Source organism: Nicotiana tabacum, chromosome 23, assembly GCF_000715075.1.
Source record: "Nicotiana tabacum cultivar K326 chromosome 23, ASM71507v2, whole genome shotgun sequence".
Classification (NCBI taxonomy): domain Eukaryota; kingdom Viridiplantae; phylum Streptophyta; class Magnoliopsida; order Solanales; family Solanaceae; genus Nicotiana; species Nicotiana tabacum.
Genome location: NC_134102.1, coordinates 36628678 through 36645481, shown reverse-complemented (window position 1 = coordinate 36645481; position 16804 = coordinate 36628678). Strand labels below are relative to the sequence as shown.

Here is a 16804-nt window from a genome sequence, read left to right as displayed (position 1 = left end):
ATTTAGCCCCTATCACTTGACACATAAAGAATTTCCTTTACTTTTCCGATATTCAATATAAAAGCCAAGTTTTCCTCAGAATCGATTTTTTAAATTATATTTTATCTCTCTATAACAGCTTTTTACCTATAACTGCAACAACTATATTTATAGCAAAACGCTCTTTGTAAAATTATCCCTCTATAACAGCCATATAGAATCTTTAAGATTACGAATAATAATTCTAAAAATATGCACACAATCTTTTCCATTAAATAAAGTTTCTATCTTGTACTATAAGATATAAGATTTGAAGATTTGTACATGACATCTTTTCCATTGGATAAATTCCAAAAATATTTAGATAGAAAATTCAACCGTTAAGCTCTTAGATTGTTTTCAAGAGAAAACTATTGGATACCTTTTGTTGAAAATTTGGATACGAATATTCGCCAATTCAAGCGTTATATCGCCAGTAAGAGAATGAAATCTACGAAACAAGCTACAATTACAAAGTTTTCCCATCAATCTTGAAAGAATTTATTTTTCTAGGCAGTTTTAAAATGTCTGTCTTAGAGTTTAAATCTTTATACGTTTAGTTATGAATTTATTAATAATTGCTTTCTTCAATATTTAACTTGGGAAATATGCATATGTTTTGAGTTTTTAAATTTGACTAATTTAGGTGAATAATTTTTACTACTATCATACTGTTTGGAGAGCAGGAATGGAGATGCCGAATCGCTGATGCTGCTCACTCAATACTAGGCTCTTCCTCTTCTCAATCTATTAGAGACAAAATCAGTAAACTGAAATATATTTCTCTCGATCTGACGCCTACATGTTGTTCTCTCCTTGAGGTTAGAAGTTTTTGAAACCCTAAACTTTTCTTTGCTTCTTTATTCTCCTTTTTTTTTTTTTTCCTTTTGTGTATCCGGTGAGAGACGAATTTCTTGATAAAATCCTATATTTTCTCAATATTTTCTAGTAAACTTGAAGTTTGAGTACACTCAAATCTGATGTGGGGTTTGTTTTGTTAAAAAAAAACTTTTTCTTTCCAATAAAAGGGGATTCTTGGATAATTAGTTTCTACTTTGCAAAGTTCTGAAACACCGAAGGTCTAAACCTTGGTGATTTATCAAATAACAAAAAATAATACTCTAATAAGACTACATAAGACTTGAAACTTGTCTGTTCTAGTGTAACAACGGTGAAATTTATTTGTCCAGGAGAAAAAAAAAACAAGAACGTAACCTGAAAATTAAGTTTTTAAAAAAATATGTAATGTATGTTTCAGTTATGCTCAGTTTAATAATATTTTTTGCATTTTTGTAATGGAAAGCTTTTGGTGGTTTTTGTGTAGCTACTTTGTAAAGTCCCGATGTCGTATTTTTTGTTACCTCGTCGAATATCCACAAATGTACATATATGTGGCCTTAAAGTAGGCTATTTTTGTATAACAAATATACGTGGAAATGTTTAACGTTAGTGTTTTTGTAAAGTAGCCAACTCAGATGCACCCGAAAGACAAAGCTTAACTGATGTATTTAATTACTACTTGTAGAGAAAGTGATGTTTTTAATGTACATGTCTTCAAAATCTAGAATAGAATCTTGGTATGGTTGGTGGAAATATCTACTTTATTTATGGTTAAACTGAAATGAGAAATGTCTACTTTATCTTGATAGGATTCTCACTTCTGCTTTCTGTTCTCTAACATATTGAGATGGTTGAGTGTATTGTACTGGATATGGGTGTACATGGACTAGGTTGGTTCGGTTTTTATTAAAATCAAATCAAACCAATTATATCGGTTTGGATTGATTTAGTTTTGTCGGATTTTTTGAATTTTTGGATTTTTTTGTTACATGAATATTATTTCAATTTTACTTTGTTAAATTTTTGATAAGTAAATATTTGGTAAAAATTAAAACAATTGAAAAACATATGATCTATTAACATATTCTTATGGGAGAATTTCTTAGTAACACATGATAGTTATTTTTTTAATTGTATGCAATAATGTTTTGTTGATGTTCATTTTTAAGGTTAACCGAATTTAATAATTAAACATTAAAACCAATATGATAGCTAAATAATGACATGTTCTATTTAATTTTACATTATCGAAATACTACTTCAAATTTAAAAAAGATATATGAATTTAATAGATCTTGACATATGAATATGGAAGAACAAAGAGATTGACGCATTCCAGTAACACTTGATAAGAAAGTGATTATACAACCCATTATTTAAAGTTAATAAAAATGGGAGCACTTCATATTTAACCAAATATTACATCCCATAAGAGAATCGCAAATATTTCTATATATATTTTTAAAAATATTCTAAAAAAAGTCTTAAAAGTATATATAAAAATTATATATTTATATGTCGGTTTGGTTCGGATTTTTTTACTCAATATCAAACCAAATTAAACCAAACCTAATCGCACTTTTTAACCGATTTGATTTGACTTTTCGATTTACTGCAATTTTTCGATTCGGTTTGTACATCCGGCCCCTAGCACTGGAGCTGGATTACTCTGCATGTTCTATTGGGAGAAGCTTTGAATTGGAGCCACTTCTGTTTTCACCCTAGTAATTTTTGCCGCGGAGAATTCATTTTGCTGATTGGCATGTTGTTGCCTTGTCATTAAGTCTTCCTGTTTTATCCAATTAATTTATCACAAACTAAGTTTAGAGATTTCCAATGGAAAGGAAACTTGAAAGAAAAGAAAATAATTTTTGGTTGGTGATGTAAGACTTTAGGTCATCTATAGTGTATTGCAAATTGCAATCTTGCACCAATGTCATGACCCGCAAAATGCACAAAATATAATTTCATGCTAAACCTTATCTTGGTCCAAACTCCAAAAATTGGCTAATAATTATTCCTTTACCGTCCTAGCTGCTGCTACTACTACTACAACTACTAGTATAGTGGGCACACGACAGCGTTTTTATGAAGCTTTCCGTGCAAGGAAATTAGGAAAATGCCTCTTTCCACTTATGGTTAAAATAAGGAATTTGACGTTATTAATGATCATAAAATTAATCATACTTATAAATGTAAGAGGTATTACTATAAATAGAAGTACTAATGTTCTTCTCAATAAAACATTTTAACTTTAATTGTCACATTAAAAATAAATCTCAATTACATATTAATCTGAGAAAGACAGAAATAATTCGAAAGCTAAATAATTGGGAGCTTGGCTGGTGGATTTCGAAACTTCATGTGGATACATAATTGGTACTTCTAATTTGTTATGATCCCTTTTCTATGCTATGGATGCGAAAAAGAAAAAGAAAATAATAAAATATTCAACAGACTTTATCATATAACTCATAAGCAAACGTTCAACTGCAAATTAAATTAAAAATTAGTTGTTTTACCCCACATGGAATTGATGAACGTGAAGCTTAGAACAGAACTCACATGGAATAGAAGGATTTTGGTTGGAGGAAAGTTTCCAAATAAGATGGTGGATAGAAAGAAAAATTAGCTCTAACATCAATAACCCACTAGACGAATCTTAAATCAGTACGCCGGACATGCCGACATGATATCATACTTTTAAAAATTTAAAATTTATTTAACTTTAAAATTTTAATTTAACCCTTACTGACATTTTTCTATAGCTACAAAAAGTTTATATCATAAGAGTATAAGACTATAATTTTCAAAAAAAAAATAAAAAATTAAGCGTATCCAAGCAAGTACCTACACTTAAAATGAAAGAGAGAGTACTAGTACACAGTAATACCAGTATGTCCCTTTTCTCATTTCCCTCGTCCATTACTAAGGCCCATCCCCAAAAGGGCCGAAGCAAAAAGATTTTCAAAAAGCAAAAGAAAGGAAAAAACCACCAATTTAATGGCTCAGTAAACTTTAAAAAAAAGAAGAATTTTCAGAAATCACTATTGTATAGTGGCTATTAACTTCTATAGCTATCATATACATAATTACTTTCTATAGCTAATATTTAGTTGTTACGGTAGTATATTCACTGTATTCGTGCTGCTGTATTCATGAATACAGCAACAAAAAACGCCTAAAAATCATAGTAGTCCAGTTATATGCGCATGTATCCACACGTATTCGCGCCATGTGTTCATGAATACAGTAGCAAAAAGCGCCTAAATCAGGCAGTCCAGTTGTACGCACATGTATTCACATGTATTCGCGCTGCTGTATTAATGAATACAACAGTAAAAAGCGCCTAAAATCAGGGCAGTCCAGTTGTATGCGCATGTATTCGCATTATGTATTCATGAATACAGTAACGACAATCACCTTAAAAATAGGTATGTCCAACTGTCTAAGAGATAGGAAAAGCATAATGGCGTATTTCATGCCTCAATGGTAGTATATACCATAAATACTTATTTTGCTATGAAATATAAAAGGTAATTATAGAAAATAATATTTTAAAATAATTTTGATTTATAATAAATAGGGTGTATACCTTTGCTATATGAGGTAAAATTTCCTAAAAAGATTGATTATTCTGATGCCCAACAACAAATACCATTCTTTCTGTTCACTCATCAGCAGCCCATCCCCGTTGTCCAAGATCCTCACATTTGGTAGTCAGCCCATTCTGAATACAATGACGGTCATGCCCAAGACCAAGCCCAATTAAGTCAATTTATCCTAGTTGCAATTTATCTGTGATTAAGAATTTAAGATAGCAGAAATAAATTGAGATATAGGATTTAATCAAATGAGTTAATTTTATTTAGATGTAAAAATTGTTGTAGTCTAATGAGTATCCATTGTTTCAGACGCCTTTCATATTCTCAACAACTACTAAAAATTAAAAATATGAGAGGGACCTGGAAACTCCCAAAGAGCGGAAACAAAGCTTTTCGATTCACTCCTCGTTCTCTCTTAAATGAATAAAGCTCGACCTGCCCTGTTGCCGACAAGATTAATTTATATGTCCATTTCATATCTGGTAAATTCTCCTCCATAGGTCCTTTATATTTTCGAATTGGACGGAACCATTTAAATTACAATCAAGAAAATAAATTATATGGAGAATTTTGAGAACAATACAACAACAAAAAATCTAGTTTAATCCTACAAGTGGGGTTTGTGAAGGACAGTGTATACGCAAACTTTATCTCTACATGGTAAAAAGTAGTAAAAGTTTGAGAACAATAATAATACGTATAATTGGAAGGATATTGCAATAATTAGTGACACGGTTCTTGCTTGATTCACATGGCATTACATGTTTGTGAAACGACAAGGCACCAAATAACATTAAATCCTACGACAACAAATCATAAAAATTACGCACACTTTCTTCCAAAGATGAATGATTCAGACGTTGTTGTCTGTATTTTTCTTAGTAGTTTCTACTTCCCTTAGGATAGTTGCTAGGTGCATTGTTTTCATTGATGTTAACTTCCGTGAGCATCTAATTTTTACCCACATGAAAAATTACTCTAAAAAATAGTACAAAAATAATTTTAATTATTTTTATAGAATTTTAGGAGTTTTTCTTTTATTTGTTTTGCATTTATTCGCATTTTATGCATAGTTACAAATATTTTAAATCGTAAAAATCATCAAAAAAATATTTTATCTTTCATTTAGTGTGCTAATTGTATTTAGGAATTAATCATAGGTTAAAAGTATGGTTAAAATAAAAATCACAAAAAATATTCATTAGCTTTAATCAATTAGTTTAATTAATTAGTTAAAACTTAAAATGCTAATTAGGTCGTTTTGCAAAATAAATTCAATTAGAAGTAATGTGGCTATTTTTGAAAGATCAAAAGAAAGAAGGAAATACAAGGGCTATCTGCTTGCTATCTCAGACTACGCCTAGCAATCTCGAACGCCCAGTTGCGTTTCAATACCAATACCCAGCCCAAATCCCCATCCAAATAGCCGGTCCAGCTCCGCCCACTACCCAAACGACGTTGTTTGACACCAAAACTACGTCGTTTCCTAGCCTCTTCTTCTTCACTCTCTCATCTGCATCCATAGTTCCATACACGCAATTCTCACCCAAAAATCAATCTCTCTCTCATCTACACACATCTCCCCTTCAAAATCAAGTTGAAAATTATTCCCAAAATTGGATTCTGGATCTAAAACAAATTTCAAGAGCCAAAAGAAAAAAAAAGCGAACAAAAACAGAAGGACATAGGCTAAAACAACGAATTTCTGTCATTATTGAAAGCTGTTGTTCATGGTTCTGGGTTTTCTAAGGCTGTTCTATGTCGAAGCATTGCCGAACTTCTGCTGTTGTATTGCTAGGTCTGTTTAGCTGAGCTCCACCCTTCACTGATTCGACTCTAGTTGGCCATTTTGATTCCGTTCGCGAAATACTAGGTACACACCTCTAAGTTTGTGTTCTTATTTTTGAAATGAATGAATCTATCTTTTCTTCAATGGAATCCTTACTTGTTGTTTGTTTTTGTGTGACTGATTTTATATAGAGTCAAGTAGCAGATCCGAATTTCAGACTTGTTTGTGAGGTCTATTTGTCTTCGAATCATATAAAAGTTTATCTTTAAGTTAGCTTAAGGCGTGTGAATAGCCAGATTATTATCATGTTTAGCATCTCCATATTACTGTAAATCGTGTATTTGTGGATGTTAACGAAAAGTAATTGGGCTGTTTGCTACTGAAATGTTCGCTCATTGAGGATAAAGTGTGAATGCTGAAATTAAGCACGAACAGATACGAATCAGGCGTTTAAGATTTGTCGGCTGCGATTTGTAGAACAATCCTTAATTTCAAAATATTTGAGTCTCGCTAGTTTTCTTGTTTGTTAACAGAGGGTCTATATGTATATCTTACCTGATGCTTCTTGCTTTGTTTTGGAATCTATTTGAAGAAATTGATCCTTAGTTCTAATTCCTAAATGATTTGAATACTTTAATATCTCTAGAATATTTGTTGGCAGTGGTTGGTTATTTAAATTTCATACGAATTGTTGTTCATAAATAGGTCATGGGTTTCGATCTCGAGAGATGAGAATTACATTTGACATTAAAATAAGAGTTGGAGCTAATAGAAGAGGAAGAGAGTATGGACAAAAATGCATTCAATTTGCGTGGCTCGATAACTTTAGTATATACTTAAATAAGCTATCCCACCTCTCCATAATTAATTTACTTTATTTCTTGCATACTTTCCATAAATCAAGGCCTTGCAATAATCCCAAACTTAGGAAATGAACAACCATGAATACGCTAGAATGCTTTAGGCGCGTTTTTTTAATTTATTATCGTGATTATGTACGCGTTCGCGTGACATAATTATGATTCCCAAAATAAATCAAGGTACGCGTTCGCGCGACTTTGGCCAAAACAATCTTAATAATTAATAAAGCGTGATTAATTGTGTACACGTATGCGTGACATAATTTTAGCGCCCCAAATAAAACGAATATACACACATGTGATCCGTTTCAAAGATAAAATCCATAAACGCCATAATTAAAAGCGGTAAAAGGCAAAATGTACGTAGGTTCTAAAATGCTTAATTAAACAACTAATTAAGCCAGGTATGATTAAAGCGATCGTGCTAAAACCACGGAATCCGGGAGTGCCTTACACCTTCTCCTCGGTTAATAGAATTTCTTACGTGGGAGTCCCTCACGGAATCCGGGAGTGCCTTATAAAAGTTATTAAAGACAAAATTAAAGCAAGAAATGATTTTGCTTATGATAATTTGACCATGACAATTATTATTATATGATTTTCTCCGTAAAGGAGATATTCACCATATGGATGGTATGACAAAAGATCTTATAGTACAAAATCAATTAAGAGCTCCGGAAGAGCTAATTTGTTACTACCCGGATGAGTAAAATTGTTCATGACATTAATATTGTAGTAAGTCTCAAAAGAAACTTTTTGAGTTTCAAATGTACAAGCCAAGTGGTTGGCATATTGAGACTATAAATGAAAGAAAGATTGAATATCTTTAAATTACTATAATCATACCGGGTAAATATAAAAGGTTACCCGACTTTTCTTCTATTTGTACTACACAAGTATAAGCATGATGATGTAAACTAGAGGTTTACTGAAACAAATATTATTTGGCATGACCGGTTGGCCATCTCGGTTCAATTATGATGCGAAAATTAATTGAGAATTCACGTATATTGAAGAAATATAAGATTCTTCAAAAATTCTCTTGTGCTGCTTATTATCATGATATACCAGTTAAGATTGAGATTGAATCCCTTGATTTCTGGAACGAATAAAAGGTGATAAATATATGGGCCCAGTCACCTGCCATGTGAACCGTTTATTATTATATGATTTTAATAGATGCATCTATTGTATGGTCACATGTGCATTTGTTATCAACTTGCAGTTTGACTTTTGCAAAGTTGCTTGCTCAAATTGTTAGAGCACAGTTCCAGAATATAAATATGGTGATTTATCTTGATAATGCTGGTTTAAATCCAAGTTGGTTTAGCAGAAATTGTATGCCTCCAATTATAGCTAAACCATTGGTTATGAGAACAAACTTCCAAAACAAAATTTGGTATGAGATGTATTATTTAATATACAGCAGCACTTGTACGCATCTAGCCAAGTTATGAAAATTTCTCCCTATCACAATCGGTTTCAAGGTCAGGAACCAAATAATTTTCATCTAGAAATATGGGTGTGCTATATGATTTAATTATGCCATCACAATGCACTAAGATGGGTTCCCAAAGAAGGTTGGGAAATGTGTTGGTGATCCCAACATTAGGGAGAGAAAATGGGCAGCTTAGAAAGTGATACGTGGAATGAATTATTATGAATACATATAGATCCTCGTACAAGAAAATATGAACTTGAAGTTCAAGTGATAATTCATTTGCAAATTATTGCCAGACGCATTTGCTGACCCAAAGCTAAATGTCATATTTCAGTTGCTAATGCTCCAAATAGAATAAAGTCCATGAAGGACAGAGTCTATGGCACGCAAGAAGCGTAACAGACCAATCAGTTCCAAAGATAAAACTCCTTGAAGAAGGAGAGGAGCAAATTTTCAAGATGGTCATAATAAGGAGGCAAGTGCTCTAGTAGAGCACCACGACATAACACTTCATAAGATCTCATGGGAGAGGCTCAGGTACCTGATAATAATGAGATCTCAATAAGTTATGTCTTTATTGAGTGATGATGGAACCGATGCAAAATGATCGTCGATGATATTGTTGATATAATGTAGCGCTCAATATTATTAATATTGACGAGAATCTTGAGCTCAAATCTGTTATGAAATTTGGGCAGATAAATGATTGGCCAAATGAAAAATACGCAATGAAAATTGACTTCGCCTGAAAAATGTGAAGTCGGACGGATAGTCCTAACAGCTGAAAATATAAAGCCAGTGGAGGTATAAATATGTTCTTGTGCGAAAAAAAAAGTCAAGTCGATAGACATAAAGACGACTTGTGTCACAAGAAGATTTGTAAATATCCTGGCATTGATTAATATAGAGACATGTTCTCCTGTGGTGGATGTAGTCATTTCAGGTTTTAATCTGGCAATACATGAAAAACTTGATATGCGTATAATGGAAATCATTGAAGGATTTAAATTGTTCTGAAGCATATTAAGGTTCCCAAGAAATTTATTAAATAAAGCTTCAGCAAATTCTTATGTGAATTAGAGCGATCATGGCGTACATGATTTGTTTTTGTGTCTAGTGCAATTGGTGCACTAATGTATCTTGCTAGGACCATGAGTATAACAATATGCTAGTGAGATATAATTTTATTCCTATATGAAGATATTGGAATACTAGGAATCATTGATATAGGTTTGTTTATTGTAACAAATATTGTCAAGGTTTTGTTGGTTATGTAAATGCAGGCATTTTTTTGAAGTTTGTTTTTCAAACAATCTATTTGTATGTGAGGATACTGTCATATTATACTTTCACAAGACTGTCAATTATTGGTTCAAGTCATGCCAAGATATTAACAATTGATAAAGCAAGTACCTCAATACACAATAGACGTGTGACAAATGGCCTACAAATTGAACATGTAACAAATGAAATTTTTGTTCATCAATCAACATACACTGAAAAGGTTTTAAAGCAATTTTACATGGACAATGCACATACATTGAGTACCCCAATGGTTGTGAGATCGCTTGACATAAATAAAGATCCATTTCGGCCTCAAGAAAATGATGAAGAGCTCGTTGGTGATGAAACTCCATATCTTAGTGCAATTACGGCACTGATGTATCTTACCAACAATACCCAGCCAGATATTGCTTTTGCAGTAAGCTTATTAGCAAGATTCAGCTCCTCCCCAACAAGAAGACATTCGAATGGTGTTAAGCATATATTTAGATATCTTCAGGGAACTCTAGATATGTGATTGTTTTATTCTAATGAATTCAAGGCAGAAATGATTGGCTATGCCGATGCAGGTTATTTTTCTGATCCACATAAAGCTTGATCTCAAACAGATTATTTGTTTACATATGGAGGTACATCTATATCATGTCGTTCAATGAAACAAACAATAGTTGCCACATCTTCAAATCATGCTGAGATAATAGCTATTCATGAAGCTAGGTGGGAATGTGTTTGGTTGAGATCAATAACTCAGCATATTCAGGAAATGTGTGGTTTTCTTATGAAAAAAGATAATCCAACTACACTATATGAAGACAATGCTGCTTGCATTGCTCAACTGAGAAGAGGATACATCAAAGGAGAAAGAACAAAGTACATTTCACCAAAGTTATTTTCACGCATGATCTTCAACAAAATGGTGAAATTAATGTTCAACAGATTCGTTCATGTGAAAATTTGACTGATCTGTTCACTAAGACATTACCAACTTCAACATTTGAGAAGTTGAGACAGAAGATTGGAATGCGCCGTCTTCAAGAAATAAAGTGATGTTTTCATGAAGGGGAGTAAGATACGTGCTGTACTCTTTTTCCCTTAGCCTAGGTTTTGTCCCACTGAGTTTTCCTGGTAAGGTTTTTAACGAGGCAACAAATAAAGCGTATTACATATATGTGTACTCTTTTTCCTTCACTGAGATTTTTTTCTCACAGGGTTTTTTCTTAGTAAGGTTTTAACGAGGCATATTATCTATGGACATCCAAGGGGGAGTGTTATGAAATCTTGAATTATGGTGGATGTCCATAACCACCAAAGGAGTAATGATGACTACTCTTCTCCATTATCTCCATAACCTACCCCATGATCTTCCTCTCAAATTCTTAATGAAATATTCATGTAAAATATTTATGTAGTGACCATTCCACTAAATAGTGGCCATTCCACTCATTCTTCACCTTTCATGCTTATATAAAGGCCTTGTAATAGATAGGAAAGAGAATAGAATTGAAGAAGAAATAAGAATCTCTCCTATCTTAGCTTGTTTTTCCTTGTTCTATATTGTTACTTTGAGCTATATTTTATAACAGGTTTCAATATTTGGAAATAATGCAGATTTTTAAATACGAATTAAGTGGCAATTTCGTAATTAATTTGAAAAAAATCTGGCAACCCAATTCTTAATAAAATGACCATAAATTCCTCATACGATGTCGAAAACAGTTGCTATGGTTCCAAAATTACGATACGGATATAATGGTTTAATCGAAACACGAATCAAAGGTCGTTTGCTCAATATGATAACCTTTATGCTCAAATCGACGTCGAAACCGAAAACAATCACCATACAACTCAAACTTATCCAAAACTCATCGGAATTTAACCAAACTTTGTGGACATGTCCAAAATCATCATACAAACCTATTGGAATAATTAAAACCCGATTCCGAGTCCGTTTACCCAAAAGTCCAACCTTGATCAACTCTTCCAACTTAAAGTTTCTAAAACGAAAATCATTCTTCCAAACCAATCCCGAACCGCTCGAAAATCGAAACCATCCATACACGCAAGTAATAATGTATAATATGAAGGTACGTAAAGTCTCAAACCACCGAATGGAACGCTAAAGCTCAAAACGAGCAGTCGGGTCGTTACAGCTAGTCTAAAAATTATGCTAATTCTTTTTATTGGGAGTCTGCTCATAGTTTTATTATGATCTTGTTGGTTGATGATTCTGTCTAATAAATTTTTTTGTTTGAATTCAAAAGGCAAACTAATATTAAAATATTTTTCTCGATTTGGACGGCTTTGGTAATTGAAAGAAAAAAAATAAAAAGAGAAGGCCTTTTCTATAGCTAACACAACATTACTACGTTGTGGAATTGCAACGTGGCTTAGGAGAAAATTTTGTAATATAGGTATAGATATAGATATTGAATATAAATTACTATATGTCACTCAATATCTCTGACCCAACTAATTCACTTTTAAAGTGAGAGCAACTTCCTACTAGAAATTTGTCAGTTCACAATATTCAAAATCCAAGACCTTTGATTTAGAATGAAATGATTTCTCATCATCCATCCCACAATATTATGGTATTTACCCCTTTATTCCTATGACCAAATTGAGGGAAATAAGAAAATAAAATATAGAAAAACCCGAATATCAATCTTGACCCGTCAACTATGAAGCCCTTACTCTTTCTTTCCCTCCGTTTCTTCTCTTTTTCCTTAAAATCCTAAATAAAAAGGCAGAACTAATCCAATTCCAAAAACCCATCGAGATAGGCAAAAAGGTACACGATTTCACGATTTTCCCAAACCCCATTTTCTCAGTATGCAAATCTTGAATTTAACTGAATTTATTTCTAATTTTCTATCACAGAAATGTCCACTTATGCAGAAGATTTCTCTCAATTTGGTATTTCAGTGGAGGTAAATCCCATCCATTTCTACACTTAATTCAAAATTTTTACAATTTTGGGTTTACTTTTGTGTGTATATTTTAATGTATACAGGAAAAAGACAAACTTGTAGCAGAGGTGATTCGTTATGTATTATTCAAGAGTGAACAAAATTCAGGGTGTCCTATAAAGAGGGAGGATTTAACACAATTGATTACTGGCAAGAATTACCGTCAAAGAAGTTTACCTGCTTTTGTTATTAATGAAGCAAAATCGAAGCTTTCCTCCATTTTTGGCTTTGAAATGAGGGAGCTTCAACGCTCTCGTTCGTCTACTCAAAATGCCCGCTCCTCTCAGCAAGGTTTTGCTTAAATTATTGCTCTTAATACTCCAATTATAAATATGAGAACTTTTCTCTTTTGGGTCGTTTTATTTGAGGAACCGGGATTTATACTTGATTGGGTTCAGGATGCCACTGAATTTAGGGACCATTTGAGTTAGTGGGTTCCAGTGTTGTCAAAGGCTCATTTAAGGCGCGCTTAAGCCCTAAAGCTCAGAAAAGCTTAGGGAGGGCGCTTTGCCTCACTTAAGCTGCGCTTCAGTGTAGGCAAGGTACCAAGACGTGCCCCTTATCGCCCATGAGTTCTATCTTGAATGGAGCAATGCTAGACTACAAATATAATTGGCAAATAAGTGTATTAGTTGTTAAAGAAAAGAATATGAATCAATTTGTTACTTTTCTCTTGAATTTCATATATATATTTTTTTCTTGCATTGCACCTTTTTTAACTAAAGCCCGCACTTAAATTGTGCTTTGCGCTTAAAGCCCCAATTGTCCTAGAACGTTTTTTAGAGCTTTTCGCCTTTGACAACACTGGTGGGTTCGGAATTTTAATATTTGTTCCTATTTTGTAAATTTCTTAATACATATATATAGGGTCTAAGCCGAAGGTAGTGAGAACTTTCTTATTTGCCATTTTACTTCTTCAAAATTTTAGTTATATTAAGTAATTAAAACTCCAAATTATGTGCCCCAAACTTTGGTCTAGTGGTAAGAGTGGGTTAGGTACAAGTCAAGGGTTTGAACTCCGTTACGTACAAAAGTGAAAAACTAATATTAAGTAGAGAAGGGTAGAGGAGCTGTCCTAATATCCACCGAGCTTCGAATTGTATCACCACAGACTCTCGGGAATTTCTCGGTTATCAAAAGAAACTCCGCATATATGAATCTTAGTGTAGTATAGGGCTTTAAATGGGTGATATGCCATTTTTTCCTTCAATTAGCTAGAGTGTCGTCTAAATTCGCTTTCTGCGATATTTAAGAAAATGGCCTTTGTCAAATACACTAAAGTAAAGTAAATTGGTAGAAGTTTCCGTAGATTTTGATTTTTTTTGTTTTTTGTTTTTACTTTTAGAATAGAGAGAGAATAGAAATTAAGGATACCGCTCTCCTAGAAATTTTATCAATCCCTAAGCTTCCACTAGATGTCATAGCACAGGCATTCAATCTTCATGAAGAAGGCGAAGAGAGCCTCTTCTTGATGTGCAAAATATAGCCAGTTTCAAGCCGGATAAGGAACAGGTTGCAGAAGGTCAATGATGAACATTAGCATCCATTTTAGTGTGAAATGTGGGTCGGAAAATAGCAGAATGGATCCAGAGAATTCATATAGCCAATGCCAACTAGTTTAGGATTAAGCTGTAGTTGATTTTACTGAGTAGTTCAAAACTTGCATTATTTCCATATGGTGTTACATATTCTTTAGGTCGTCGATTTAGCTTCTTTATTTATCAAAAAGATGAATTCTGTAGGCATACCATTGAAAACTCCTGTTGCATTCTGTCTGAATATCTCTTAGATACATAGTAGGAAGTGTGTATATTTGCTCCTTATATTAAGCTATAATCTTCAAGAACAAACTGCAGTTGCAACTTTCATTGTATATTAGTAGTGTTAGATATTGGGGCTGCAAAATGGAATTCATCAGATTAAGCTGCAAACTTCTTATAGTGTTTGTTTAGCTCATTGGAATCATAGGCTGCATATTTTGTTATTTAATTGTGTATTTCCAATACGAATTTTTCATGATGGACAGTGGCAGTTGATGCGAAGTCGTATATCCTCATAAGTCAGCTACCTAAAGATGTATACGAGGCATGTGTGCAGGATGAAAACAAATCACATGTCACTGGTCTTACTTTTGTGGTTATCAGCATTGTCCATCTTGCTGGAGGCAAAATTACGGAAGGTATGTTTGCATTTCAAGTTGTACTTGAACATATTTAATTATTCCTATTTTCTCTGTTTCCGTTTCTTGCTAATATCTAATGAGAAATTAAACTTAAAATTGCTGCCATGAATGTGTTGAAGAAAATCTTTGGCATCAGTTGAGAAGGCTGGGATTGTCTGAAACTGATGAAAACCATCCTGTTCATGGAAACCTCAAACTGGCATTGGAAGCACTTGTTCAACAAAGGTTGGAACGGACAAACTTTTTGTTAGTCCATGTCCATGTCCATGACTCTCAGTTGTGCTTTCTGCCTTTCTGGTGTTAACTTTTTGTTTTTGCACATTCAGATATTTGCACAAAGAGAAAGTTAATGGTCCTGAAGGTAATACAACGTTTTATGAACTTGCGGAGAGAGCACTAGACGGGCCAATTAATGATGGAATGAAAGAGTATATATCAAAGGTATAATTCAGACTTTTGGCATGTCTTATATTTTTACTATTCTATTATTGCTTGAATGGCGCTATGTCCATGTTGTGCAAGGGTAAGAGGTAACAGAGTTGCATATAACTTAGAGTCTATGTTGTGCAGACTCTCTAAAATGTTGCCACACTCGTGTCGGATCCTCGAAAAATACACTGCTTTTGAAGGATTTGACACGCATGAAAAATCTGGGCAAGTTTAAGGGGCTGCATATGTATTCAGCCGACCTTGATCATGAAGTTTCAATCATTTTGTTAGTAAACTTTTGCTGCGTCCTTATGGTTCCTGAATAGTTATTTGAGTAGATCTGTGCGAGAAATATATCGTATTGCTAAGGTATCACATCTCCTTGCATCAACATGAATATATGCCTGTTGTCTAGGACTTTGGTGCCCCCCTTATCGGTGAGTTGTGGTGATAACGGTAGCTACACACCGTAGAAAGTGTTTCTAATTTCACATTTATAATTGATGCTCTTTGCAATTTGATAAACTAGCCATTTGGTCAATTCCAAAAATTCAGATGGAGTAACTATTAATCCTTGAACTATCCCACTGCAGATTGTGAACAAAGACATTGCCTCTGCGGATTGCTGACTGGGATTCTTCACACGTGTTTTTGGCCGTAATTCATAACTGTATAAGATTAGTCTTTGAAGCTGTTAATTTGGTATGATGTTTAGATTAATCAGAGGGGTACCTTTTTCGTTCTTGGTCGACTTTTGTGAAGTACAGCTCATTAGTGTATTTAGGCAGCTGTGTTTAAATTACTGTCGTACTAATTAGTACTTATCTGTTTAGAAGTATTAATACAACCCCTCTTTCAGCTAAAATCTTGAATTAGTGTTTATTGGGATATTATTTGGCAATATATCATGCATCCATCTTTTACATATTTTTTGGCGGTGTTGTTAAAGACTCACTTTAAGGCACAGTTGCGCCCTGAAGTTAGGTGCAAAACTGGTTGTGCACTTCACCTTGCTTGATTAGCACTTAAGTGCAGTCACCAAGGCGCTAATGCACCTCATTGCGAAATAGTGCAGACATGCATAATAAAATCACTTAATTGTAAATTTTTTATTTCATCTGTCCATAAAATTGTTATTTATGCTTATAATTATTGTTCTTGGGTTTTTCTTTTTTGGCGCCTTTCTTTATTAAGGCGCTTTCCGCTAATTTCTAATTAAGGACCATCTTCGCTTTTTTGTGTCTTTTGGATAACATGGGTAATTCATTTGCTTGAACAATTAAGCAATTCACATCGTTGTCCTTGTCCACAATTTAACGAAGTTTTTAATATTGGAGGTCTACATTAACAATTATTCATCCAATAAAATCAGTAATAAAAATGACTG

At 33.4% G+C, this 16804-nt stretch overlaps 1 protein-coding gene across 1 annotated transcript; it reads left to right on the top strand.

The window, feature by feature from the left end:
- The first annotated feature begins 5991 nt into the window (after positions 1 to 5991).
- On the top strand, positions 5992 to 16344 carry LOC107786987 (uncharacterized). Its single transcript, XM_016608503.2, has 7 exons — positions 5992 to 6336; positions 12718 to 12767; positions 12851 to 13097; positions 14833 to 14985; positions 15108 to 15213; positions 15315 to 15429; positions 16011 to 16344. The coding sequence occupies exons 2-7, from the start codon at positions 12720 to 12722 to the stop codon at positions 16044 to 16046; spliced, it is 705 nt and encodes a 234-aa protein (XP_016463989.1). The 5' UTR covers positions 5992 to 6336; positions 12718 to 12719; the 3' UTR covers positions 16047 to 16344.
- The last annotated feature ends 460 nt before the right edge of the window (positions 16345 to 16804 follow it).

Bases quoted from the DNA above. Each gene is read 5' to 3' on its own strand.
- LOC107786987 (XM_016608503.2), top strand. From the start codon at position 12,720: ATGTCCACTTATGCAGAAGATTTCTCTCAATTTGGTATTTCAGTGGAG. The intron at 13,098-14,832 runs GTTTTGCTTAAA...CATGATGGACAG, and splicing joins TGCCCGCTCCTCTCAGCAAG to TGGCAGTTGATGCGAAGTCG. The intron at 15,214-15,314 runs GTTGGAACGGAC...TTGCACATTCAG, and splicing joins GAAGCACTTGTTCAACAAAG to ATATTTGCACAAAGAGAAAG.